Genomic DNA, 12,788 nt, shown 5'->3' with positions numbered 1-12,788 from the left:
TCGTGGTCACTTTTCTGGAAATGCGGAGTGACTCTCTCACTCCAAGGCCTATAAATACCTTGCCATAGGTATTCGTAGAGGTATGTTCATAAGAGATCTCAAAAACACTATATTCATTTTTCCTAAAGCCCACTCCATTTCTGAGCCTGACTTAAGCATCGAAGTGGCTCCGCCGAAAAACTTTTCGGCGTTCCACTAACGTGCTTTCGGTTCTTTCCTTGCATGCAGATTACCTCAATCGGAAAAGGACGGATCACTTATCATTCTTGTTAGCCCGGTCATCTCGTCAGACCCACTTTACTACCCTGACATCCCGGGCCTCGGTTTAGCAAACCATCATCATTGGCGCCGTCTGTGGGAAAGCTTGTTCTATAGATGTAGATATGGCTTCTCATGAACAAACACCCTCAGAAGGCCCCCAGCAGGGCCGGAACATTGTTATTCCTCTGGAGCAGCTCGAATCATATGTGCAGGATATGATACAGAAATCCTTAGCAGCTACAAAGCAGCCACGATCAAAGGAAATCACAATGGAAGAAGAAGAAAACCGGGGTAATCCGAACCCTGATGCCCGGACCAGGGAAGGTGAAGAAGAGGAAAGTTCTTGGATGCACTCAATACAACCTTCTGTGGCGAACGAATTACATGAACTTAGGAGGAAGATACAGAAGTTGGAAGAAGAGGATCCCAAAATGGCCTGGTCTATCAAGATCCCGGGTTACCCTTTTTCACTGGAGGTGATAGAGGAGCCCTTGCCATCTCATTACAAGTCGGCAAAAATCCAGGAGTATGATGGGAGCACTGATCCAGAGGAGCACCTGGCTCGTTTTGAGAATGTAGCTATGCTGCATTGCTATGGGGATAAGATCAAATGCAAAGTCTTCTTAACCACTTTGGTGGATTCTGCCCAAAGGTGTTTGAGAAGTTGGAGCCACAGAGTGTTCGATCGTTTGCAGAATTCAAGCAAGTGTTCTTGCAGCACTTCAGCAGTAGCAAGTGGTATAGGAAGACTACCTATAGCCTATTTGAAGCAAAACAGTCAGGAGAGAAATCTTTACGAACCTACATCAAAAGGTTCAATAAGATTACTTTGGAGGTCCCGACCTGCGCTCAGGAGACCAAGATCACTGCCTTCACCCAAGGTCTTCGGGAGGGGGAATTTTTCAAATCACTAGTGAAAAAAGCACCCCAGACTTTTGAGGATTTGTTGGCTCGAGCCGAGAAATACATTAACATGGAGGAAGCTCAGAAGCAAAAAAAGGAGGTAGCCCGGAGGAAGGGAGGCCGGGATCAAGGAAGAAGCAGGGAAAACCATGATCTCATGGGGCGGTTGTCCCGATATGCACCGCATCGAGGGATAAGAGATAGGACTGTGCACGTATGTGAAGAAGGGGTTGAAGTCCAGACCCCTGTTTCCAGAGAGAAGTTCGGGTAGTACTGTGCACTTCATCAAGAATGCACCCATGACACCAGGGAATGCCGAACGTTGCAGCAGAGACATCAGTTGCCTTATACAAGAGATGGTAAGCCGGTCCAGAAAAAGCCCCGAAGTCTGCCTTGGTTTCAGGGGTCACAGGTGTCGGTTCCCCCCCGGGATGTCATTCCTTCCCGGGAAAAGGGAAAACAAGAGATAGATTCTATGAAAGAAGATAGAAAATCGGGAGATGGGCCAACCAAAGGCGTCATTAACATATTATCGGGGGGATCTACTGACGGAGACTCAAATCGGGCTAGAAATTCTTGGAGTCGGAAGGAGAGTTTAGCGTTGGAAGAAAGGAGACAGGATTCAGGACCAATCATCACATTTGGACCCCGAGACTTGGAAGGAGTGAACCTGCCACATAATGATGTCTTGCTTATACAAGCTCGGATCGCTAATTATGATATACGAAGGGTGTTCGTAGACTCAGGAAGCTCGGTAAATGTCCTTTTTCAGGACGCCTTCGAGCAGATGGATCTGCAGGGGTATGAGTTGAGCCCAGTAACAACTGCCTTGTACGGATTTGCTGGGCACACAGTACATCCTCAAGGGGAAATGTTGCTGCCCATAACCTTGGGCACCGGAGATGGGAAGAAGACGATCATGACAAGGTTCACGTTGGTTGAAGCACCATCCTCCTACAACGTCATCTTGGGGAGGCCGACTATGAATGCCTTCCGAGCTGTGGCTTCAGCTTATCATCAGAAGATTAAATTTCTCGTGGGAGATAAGGTAGGAGAAGTTCGAGGAGATCAACCTTCTTCCCGAAAGTGTTATGCCGAGACAGTTAAAGTAGATTACAAAAGGGCGAGACAGATCGAGAATCAGGAAGGTCAGGGAGGAAGAGAAGTTTTTTCCGTGGAGGAATCCAAGGGCGAGTATGAAGAGGTGGAGCTGGTGCTCGGACAAGCAGGGAAGTCCGTCAAGATTGCCCGGGACTTAAAAACAAATTTGGCCAAGCAATTGAAAAGCTGCCTCATCCGGAACAAGGATGTGTTTGCCTGGGCTCAGGACGATTTGATGGGAGTTTCATCTCATGTTGCGGAGCATAAACTCAACATCACCCCTAGATCCCGACCTGTGCTACAAAAAAAAAAGACATTTTGGGGCTGAGAAGGATAAAGTGATAGCGGAACAGGTTCAAGAGCTCTTACAGGCTAGGCACATCAGGGAAATACAATTTCCTACCTGGCTTTCCAACGTGGTACTGGTACCGAAGGCCACGGGGAAGTGGCGAATGTGTGTGGATTTTTGGGATTTAAATAAAGCCTGTTCCAAGGATTGTTATCCTTTACCCCGAATTGACCAGTTGGTGGATTCCACGTCCGGATGTGAATTGTTGTGCTTCATGGATGCATATCAGGGCTATAATCAAATTCCTTTAGCTCTGGAGGATCAAGACAAAGTCAGCTTTATCACATCTGGAGGTACTTTTTTCTACGTAGTTATGCCGTTTGGTTTAAAAAATGCAGGGGCTACATATCAGAGGATGATGGACAAAGTCTTCCGGGAGCAGAGGGGTCGGAACGTGGAGGTATATGTGGATGATATATTGGTGAAATCCAGGACCCGGGATTGTTTTATTCTCGACTTGGAGGAAACTTTTTCCACAGTTCGGCGGTATGGGATCAAGTTGAATCTAGCCAAGTGTATGTTCGGAGTTAAAAGGGGTAAGTTTCTGGGGTTCATGGTGACTGAACGAGGGATAGAAGTCAACCCAGAAAAGGTAAAGTTGTTGTAGGAAATGCCTTCACCCACATCAATCAAGGAGATACAGCGATTGACCGGGCGAATTACAGCCCTGGCCCGGTTTATCGCTCGGTCAGCTCATCGTAGTTATCATTTTTTCCAAGTGTTGCGCAAGGCCCAGAGGTTTGGCTGGTCCGTGCAATGTGAGCAGGCTTTTCAGGAATTGAAGGAACATTTGGCTAGTTTGCCTATCCTGGTTAAGCCTGAGCCGGGGGAAAGGTTATGGATATATTTGTCTACTACCGAGAGAGCGGTCAGCACTGTTTTAGTAAAGGAGGAAAAGTGAGATCAGAGGCCTGTATACTATGTCAGTTATTGTAGTGACCCTTACCCGGATCACCTACAGAAATTATGCATGCAATTAACTTAATTAAACAGATATCAGAATAAAACTGCGGAAACCATAAACGTTATACAATCCCAAGTAAAGGAATCTGTAATTTATCCAAATAATATACAACCAAATCGAATAGCTGTATAAACCCAAACAACAGTAATAAAACCTAGACGAAGCTCCAGCTGGCCAACCACTGACTAGCCCCTCCTGGATCCACCTTCCTCGTCCAATCGCAAACCTGCCCCATGGAATTGGGTGTCCAGAAAATACAGAGTACGAGACATGAGCATAAAACGCTCAGTACGAGAGTATGAGTATACATGCATGCAAAGTGAACTCCCTAGAGACTCGAGGTCAAGGATCAGATAACAGAGACAGACCGGGCCCTGGTATGTAGCACGCTGTGCCGTCGCTTCAGGAGGTGGCTCCCATACCGAGATAACCGTGAATACGCCGGACCCAAATCGATGGAAGTCCATCCACTAACAGGATAGGGCACAACCCTACTAACAAACATCTCGAAAGAGATACAGCAAGATGCAAGTGAATGCAACATAATATCATGGCATATAAATCATGCAGTCACATAATACATGCATACTCAGTCAGGATATCTCGAACAGTACTACCGTACCTCAAAAAGAGTGCAAGCTCTACCAACTCTAGGTCCACGCCTATAGTCTGCTCTACACTGCCAAATGATACTACTATCATTAAAGCGCTCTAAAAGCTTTAACTAAGCTGTTGCATACTCCTAAATATTTATAGGAAGCAAAAGCTATACCTTCGTCCGTCGTTAGCCCTTTGATGTCGATGCCTCCAAAACTTGGGCACAACTCCGCTACGACTACCGAACGCCTTGCCGACCGCCGGGTCAAGCCTAGGAAGGCTAGAACAACTCAAATAGACTAGAAAGGAGAGAAAAACACTCGGAATTGGCAATTGGAAATGAAGCCTCGGCCCTCTATTTATAGACAATGATCGGAACTTCCGATCCTTGATCGGAACGTCCGAACCCGATCGGAACGTCCGATCCTACCATCGGAGCTTTCGAAGATCCTGATCTACCACGTGTCAAAATATCACTTGTTGACTTCGGATAGGGGTGATCGGAGCTTCCGATCTAGCCAATCGTCATGGATGACGTAATATCATCGGTGACTCCGATCGCTCATTGGAGCTTCCGATCCTGTTCGGAGCTTCCGATCGTGCCTTCGGAGCTTCCGATCCGTCCGATACCCAATTTATTTAATTAGCATTAATCCTTTAATTACTCAATTAGGGTACGGGCTACTACATTCTCCCACACTTAAGATATTTTGTCCTCGAAATCAGATCTTAAGTACCGAATGCAAATACAGAAATCAGAAACATTCTTTATTCAAATCAAACGTTTACAGAGTTTGCAACTGAATACAACTTAAAGAATGAAATCAAAACAACTCAGGATGGTCTTTACGCATCCTGTCCTCAAGCTCCCAAGTAGCTTCCTCAGTGCCTCGGCGCTGCCACTGAACTAAAACCAAAGGAATGACTTTGTTCCGTAAAACCTTATCCTTATAATCCAGGATACGAAGAGGTTTCTCAACATAAGTCAAATACTTGTCTACCTGAACCTCAGACCGCTGCAGAATATGAGATTCATCCGCCATATACCGTCGCAACAGAGATACGTGGAACACGTCGTGAATACTGGATAGCTGCGGTGGCAAAGCTAGTCGATAAGCCAAATTGCCAATGCTCTTCAAGATCTCAAACGGACCGATAAATCTGGGAGACAACTTGCCCTTAAGGTCAAATCTGAGAATCTTGCGGAAAGGTGACACTCTCAAAAACACTTTCTCCCCGACCTCGAACTGCGAGGGCCTACGCTTGATATTAGCATAGCTGGCCTGACGATCCTGTGCAGTCTTAATCTGTTTCTTGATTTGATCAACAATGTCTATCGTCTGCTGGATAAACTTCGGTCCCTCAGCCTGTCTCTCCCCCACTTCTTTCCAGAAGAGTGGAGTACGACAATGTCGCCCGTACAACGCCTCAAAAGGTGTCATCCCAATACTAGTATGATAGCTATTGTTGTACGCGAACTCGATCAACGGCAAATGATCCTGCCAGGCTGAACCAAAATACATGACGCACGCTCTAAGCATATCCTCTAAAGTACGGATAGTGCGCTCTGACTGAACATCAGTCTCCGGATGATAGGCAGTACTCAAACTGAGAGTAGTACCCATCGCATGCTGAACACTCCCCCAGAATCTAGAAGTAAACCTGGGGTCCCGATCGCTGACAATGCTCACAGGCACTCCATGAAGTCGAACGATCTCCTGAATGTACATCCGTGCCATGCGATCCACAGAGTACTCTCGGCTATAGGCAATGAAATGCGCTGACTTAGTGAGTCGATCCACCATAACCCAGATAGCATCACAGTTCCTCGGGGATAACGGCAAATGGGTCACAAAGTCCATTGTGATAAACTCCCATTTCCATTCAGGAATAGGCAGACTGTGAAGCAATCCTCCAGGTCGTCGGTGCTCTACCTTGACCTGTTGACACATCAAACATCTCGAAACAAACTGATAAACACTGCGTTTCATTCCCTTCCACCAGAAATGAGTACGTAGATCCTTGTACATCTTGTTGCTCCCAGGATGAATACTCAACTTAGTGCGATGCGCCTGAGACAAAATCTCCTCTCGCAACTCTTCATCCTGCGGAATCACAAGCCTACCAGACAAACACAGAAAGCCATCTGACTGATAATGAAATCCATACGAGCTACCCTCGTTAGCTAGACGAGCTAAACGTTGGGTCTTCGAATCAGACATCTGAGCATCTCGGATCCGAGAATACAAGGCTGGCTCAGATAATATTGCAAACATCTGGATACTCTGCATACCTTTCTTATGCTTGAAGGTATAACCTGAAATACAACAGTCACTGATCGCACTAGACATCGAACAAATCTGAAGTGCGGATAGTCGCACCTTGCGACTCAAGGCATCAGCGGTGAGATTAGCAGCTCCCGGATGATACTTAATCTCGCAATCATAGTCCTTAAGCAAGTTCATCCAACGTCTCTGCCTCATGTTCAACTCCGCCTGAGTGAACAAATATTTGAGACTCGTATGGTCGGTGAAGATCTCAAATTTCTCGTCATACAGATAATGACGCCAGATCTTCAAAGCGAACACAATGGCTGCCAATTCCAAATCATGAACTGGGTAGTTGTCCTCGTGAAGCTTCAGCTGTCTAGAAGCGTATGCGATCACATGCCCATTCTGAGTCAGGACACAACCTAACCCCTGAAGAGAAGCATCCGTGTAAACCACATACCCTCCAGATCCTGACGGTAATGCCAACACCGGCGCAGAAGTCAATCGCCGTCGAAGCTCACAGAAATTCTCCTCACACTCGGAGGACCACTCGAAATCCACACCCTTGCCGGTAAGCTGCGTCAACGGTCGAGCTAACTGAGAGAAGTTCAGAATGAAGCGATGATAATACCCTGCTAGACCCAGAAAACTACGGATCTCAGCAACTGTCGTCGGACGCGACCAATTAAGTACCACTTCAATCTTGCTTGGATCAACAGAAATCCCCTCCCTGGATATGATATGGCCAAGAAAGACCACTCTATCCATCCAGAACTCACACTTGCTCAGCTTGGCATACAACTGCTCATCCCGAAGAGTCTGCAGTACCAACCGCAAGTGAGAAACATGCTCTTCCGTATTACGCGAATATACCAAGATGTCGTCAATGAAGACCACGACAAACTTGTCCAAATACTCCCTGAAGACACGGTTCATCAGATCCATGAATATAGCCGGCGCATTGGTCAAACCAAATGGCATCACTAGGAACTCGTAATGCCCATAGCGAGTACGGAATGCAGTCTTGGCTACGTCCTGATCATGGACTCTTAACTGATGATACCCAGATCTCAAGTCAATCTTGGAGTAAACTGACGTGCCCTACAGCTGATCAAACAAGTCATCAATACGAGGCAACAGATACTTGTTCTTCACAGTGACTTGATTCAGCTGCCGATAGTCAATGTACAGCCGCATCGACCCATCCTTTTTCTTTACAAAAAGAACAGGAGCTCCCCAAGGAGATACACTAGGACGAATGTACCCCTTGTCCAAAAGATCCTGTAGCTGATTCTTCAACTCACGCATCTCTGGCGGAGCCAGACGATACGGTGCTCGAGAAATAGGCGAAGTACCCGGCATCAACTCTATGCCAAACTCGACTTCCCTAGCAGGAGGAAAACCCGGAATCTCGTCAGAAAATACATCTAGAAATTCATCCACGACAGGAATGCTCTCTATCCCAATACTCTCAACGGACAAATCAACTGCATAGATAAGGTAGCCTTCCCCGCCAGACTCTAGAGCTCGACAGGCCCTCAAAGCTGATACCAAAGGCATCGGGGGTCGCGCTCCCTCACCATAGAAAAACCAGCTCTCACTCCCCTCCGGATGAAAGCGTACTAATCTCTGATAGCAGTCCACTGAAGCTCGATAGGTAGTCAACATATCTATTCCCAGAATGCAATCAAAGTCGTCCATTGCCAGGACCATGAGATTCGCAATCAAAATGTTACCCTCAAACTCTAAAGGGCAACCCATCACTAGACGCTTAGCCAAAGCAGATTGGCCCGTTGGAGTAAAAACAGACATCACTACGTCTAGTGCAATGCATGGTAACTTATGCCTCTTAACAAAACGTGCAGAAATGAATGAATGAGATGCACCAGTGTCAATAAGTACAAGAGCAGGTATACCATAAAGCAGAAATGTACATGCGATGACTTTTTCATTCTCCTCCATAGCCTGATCATGTTTCAGGGCAAACACCTGGCCAGAAGCTTGTGGCCTCAAATGAGAACTCCCAGCAGACTGTCCCTGTGACCTCTGCTGTACGGTGGCCTGAGAACCAGATCCTGAACCAGATCCAGAACCGCCTCCCCCAGATAGTGGGAAATCTCTCCGGATATGACCAGTCTCTCCACAACGGAAACAAGCTCCAGAAGCTCTACGTCACTTGTCGGATGGATGGTTCTTTCCACAGTGATCACACTTGTACTTCTTACCGAAACGGACAACACCTCCAGAACCAGAGGAAGAAGAAGATCCAGACTTTTTGAAAGTTTGGGCACGGGGACCCAAAGAACTAGCAGGCCTCGACTGAGGAAAAGACCTGTTCCGCCGAATGCTGTCCTCCGCCTGGTGACAACGGCTCACCAAACCCTCGTAGAACATGTCGTCGCCAACCGCCACACGGTCATGGATCTCAGGGTTAAGGCCCTGAAGGAACAGATTATACTTCATCTCTAAACTATCAGCAATCTTGGGGCAATAGGATAGCAGATCAAAGAACCTCTGCTGATACTCATCAATAGACATGGCTCCCTGTCGCAGACTCAGTAGCTCACCTGCCTTCGACTGACGGAGTGCAGGAGGAAAATACCGCTTTTGGAAATATTTGCGGAACTCGGCCCAGGTGGCCACTCCTCTCGCCGCAACAAAAGGTGCAGAAGTAAACCTCCACCACCTGCGCGCACGCCCATCCAGAAGATAGCCAAGGGTCTCCACCTTCTGCTCCTCGGTGCATTGGAAAGTCTGAAAAGTCGTCTCCATGCGGTCTAACCAGTTCTCCACATCCTCCGGAGACTCACCTCCAACTAAGGGCTTAGAACCCATAGCTAAGAATCGACGCACAGTGAAACGCTCGTCATCATGATGACGATGACGCCATTCTCGACGAGGCTCCCGGTCGGCATCACCCCAACGCCCACCAACACTGCCATGAGAACTCCGGTGGTCACGATTTGCCATCTACAAAAATACCTCATGATGAGACTAAATCCCAAGAATTCTTTTGCATGCTCTGATACCATAAATGTAGTGACCCTTACCCGGATCACCTACAGAGCTTATGCATGCAATTAAATTAATTAAACAGATATCAGAATAAAACTGCGGAAATCATAAACGTTATACAATCCCAAGTAAAGGAATCTATAATTTATCCAAATAATATACAACCAAATCGAATAGCTGTATAAACCCAAACAACAGTAATAAAACCTAGACGAAGCTCCAGCTGGCCAACCACTGACTAGCCCCTTCTGGATCCACCCTCCTCGTTCAATCGCAAACCTGCCCCATGGAATAGGGTGTCCAGAAAATACAGAGTACGAGACGTGAGCATAAAACGCTTAGTACGAGAGTATGAGTATACATGCATGCAAAGTGAACTTCCTAGAGACTCGAGGTCAAGGATCAGATAACAGAGACAGACCGGGCCCTAGTATGTAGCACGATGTGCCGTCGCTTCAAGAGGTGGCTCCCATACCGAGATAACCGTGGATACGCCGGACCCAAATCGATGGAAGTCCATCCACTAACAGGATAGGGCACAACCCTACTAACAAACATCTCGAAAGAGATACAGCAAGATGCAAGTGAATGCAGCATAATATCATGGCATATAAATCATGCAGTCACATAATACATGCATACTCAGTCAGGATATCTCGAACAGTACTACCGTACCTCAAAAACAGTGCAAGCTCTACCAACTCTAGGTCCACGCCTATAGTCTGCTCTACACTGCCAAATGATACTACTATCATTAAAGCGCTCTTAAAACCTTAACTAAGCTGTTGCATACTCCTAAATATTTATAGGAAGCAAAAGCTATACCTTCGTCCGTCGTTAGCCCTTTGATGTCGATGCCTCCAGAACTTGGGCACAACTCCGCTACGACTACCGAACGCCTCGTCGACCACCGGGTCAAGCCTAAGAAGGCTAGAACAACTCGAATAGACTAGAAAGGAGAGGGAAACACTCGGAATTGGCAATTGGAAATGAAGCCTCGGCCCTCTATTTATAGACAATGATCGGAACTTCCGATCCTTGATCGGAACGTCCGAACCTCAATCGGAAAGTTCCTATCCTGCCATCGGAGCTTCCGAAGATCCTGATCTGCCACGTGTCAAAATATCACTTGTTGACTTTGGATAGGGGTGATCGGAGCTTCCGATCTAGCCAATCGTCATGGATGACGTAATATCATCGGTGACTCCGATTGCTCATCGGAGCTTCCGATCCTGTTCGGAGCTTCCGATCGTACCTTCGGAGCTTTCGATCCGTCCGATACCCAATTTATTTAATTAGCATTAATCCTTTAATTACTCAATTAGGGTACGGGCTACTACAGTTATGCTTTGAAGGGGGCGGAAGTCAGATACACGGAGATTGAGAGGATGGCTCTGGTTTTGGTAATCACAGCACAGAAATTGAGACCTTATTTCCTGTCTCACCCAGCAACTGTCCTTACCAATAGCCTCCTAGGGCGGATCATGACTCATCCAGATGCCTCAGGGAGGCTCGTAAAGTGGTCAGTAGAGTTAGGAGAGTATGACATTGAGTACCAGCCACGTAAGGCCATCAAAGCCCAGGCCCTATCCGATTTCTTGATAGAGGTGGCCACTTTTGGTTAGGAAGAAGTATGGAGAGTATTTGTAGATGGAGCCAGTGGTGTTGGAGGCAGTGGCGTAGGAGTCATCTTGATTTCACCCACCCAGGAGAAAATCAAAATAGCCATGAAGTTAGATTTCCAGGCCTCCAACAACGAAGTTGAATATGAGGCTGTGATAGCTGGGATGAGACAGGCTCGGAAAGTTGGGGTAAGTCATATTATAATATACTCTGACTCGCAGTTGGTTGTCTAGCAAGTAAAGAAAACCTTTTGTACCCGAGAAGAGAAATTGATAAAATATTGTTAGGTGATTGAAGAGCTCGGGGCTGGGTTCATTACTTGGGGTATAGAGCAGATACCCCGGGAAGAAAATATGGAAGCCGACGTCTTGGCTAAAAGAGCTGTCACTGGGGAAAACGATGATAAAGAATCTTTATTACAAAGGGAAATGATGGATGCTTTAGAGGTCCTGGAGCCGGTCGTCCGAGAAGATACATGGATGGCCCCGATGGTCAAATACCTTACCAGTGGGGATCTTCCGGCAGACAAAGGACGAGCCCGGGACATGCGGAGACAGGCACCCAGGTTTGCTATCTTGGGAGGTAGGCTGTATAGGCGTTCTTATCAGGGCCCTTTGCTCAAATGCTTAGCAACAGGGGAAACAGAATATGTCTTGAGGGAAGTGCACGAGGGATGCTATGGAAACCATGGAGGATCTATGAGTCTGGCTAGACGGATATTGCTGTCAGGGTACTGGTGGCCCACTTTGCAGACGGATGCATCCAAAATTGCCCGGTCTTGTGAAGGATGTCAAAGGTTTGGCAATGTGCAGCATAGCCCGACAACTAATTTGAAGCCGGTATGGGCCTCGTGCCCTTTTGATCAATGGGGTCTGGACATAGTAGGACCTTTCCCACAAGCTCGGGCACAGAAAAAATTCTTGCTAGTGGCCGTGGATTATTTTTCAAAATGGGTGGAAGCGGAGCCTTTGGCAAAAATAACAGAAGGCGAGGTGATGAAGTTTTTGTGGAAGAAAATAGTATGCCGGTTTGGGCTCCCAAGGAAGTTGGTCTCGGATAATGGCAGACAATTTCAGGGGCAGAAATTGGCAGATTGGTGTGCAGAGATGGACATTAAGCAAGCCTTCACCTCAGTCGCCTACCCTCAAAGTAACGGTCAAACAGAGGTAACCAACCGTACTATTGTTCAATCTTTGCAGGCTCGGTTGCATGGAATGGGAAAGGACTGGGTAGAGGAGATCCCGAGTGTGTTGTGGGCATACCGAACCACTCCTCATACTGCTACACAGGAATCACCTTTTAGCCTGGTATATGGGTCGGAGGCTATTCTGCCAGTAGAAATCGGACAGCCTTCAGCTCGGATCAAGGCATATGAGGGTACAGAAGAAGGGGCCCGGGCACAAGAATTGGATCTCATTGAAGAGCGAAGGGAGAAAGCAGCTCACAGAATGGAGGCCTATTGAGCTCGGGTAATGAGAGCCTATAATCGAAAAGTCAAGCCCCGGGAATTCCAAGAAGGGGAGTTTGTGTTGAAAAGGGTTAATCCAGCAGGTGAAGTGGGGAAGTTAGATGCCCGATGGGAAGGGCCGTACAAACTTGCTAGAAAAGTCGGTGCCAATACTTGGTACCTTGAAGATAGTCAGGGACGGCTACTCAAACGACCGTGAAATGGATTACACTTGAAGAAATATTTTGTTTAAATGTT

The 12,788-nt window shown here is 47.0% G+C and overlaps 1 protein-coding gene across 1 annotated transcript; it reads left to right on the top strand.

Annotated features, from left to right (window-relative positions):
• The first annotated feature begins 383 nt into the window (after positions 1-383).
• On the top strand, positions 384-12,546 carry LOC140878316 (uncharacterized). Its single transcript, XM_073281919.1, has 9 exons — positions 384-836; positions 914-1,431; positions 1,474-2,560; positions 2,790-2,907; positions 2,953-3,206; positions 3,345-3,482; positions 10,786-10,974; positions 11,086-11,271; positions 11,371-12,546. Exons 1-9 carry the CDS (start codon positions 384-386, stop codon positions 12,544-12,546), a joined length of 4,119 nt encoding a protein of 1,372 aa, XP_073138020.1.
• Positions 12,547-12,788: the final 242 nt, after the last annotated feature.

Source organism: Henckelia pumila, chromosome 2, assembly GCF_033568475.1.
Source record: "Henckelia pumila isolate YLH828 chromosome 2, ASM3356847v2, whole genome shotgun sequence".
NCBI classification, from domain to species: Eukaryota; Viridiplantae; Streptophyta; class Magnoliopsida; order Lamiales; family Gesneriaceae; genus Henckelia; species Henckelia pumila.
Note: the sequence above shows the minus strand (reverse complement) of the source record. Positions and strands in the feature narration are given on the sequence as shown.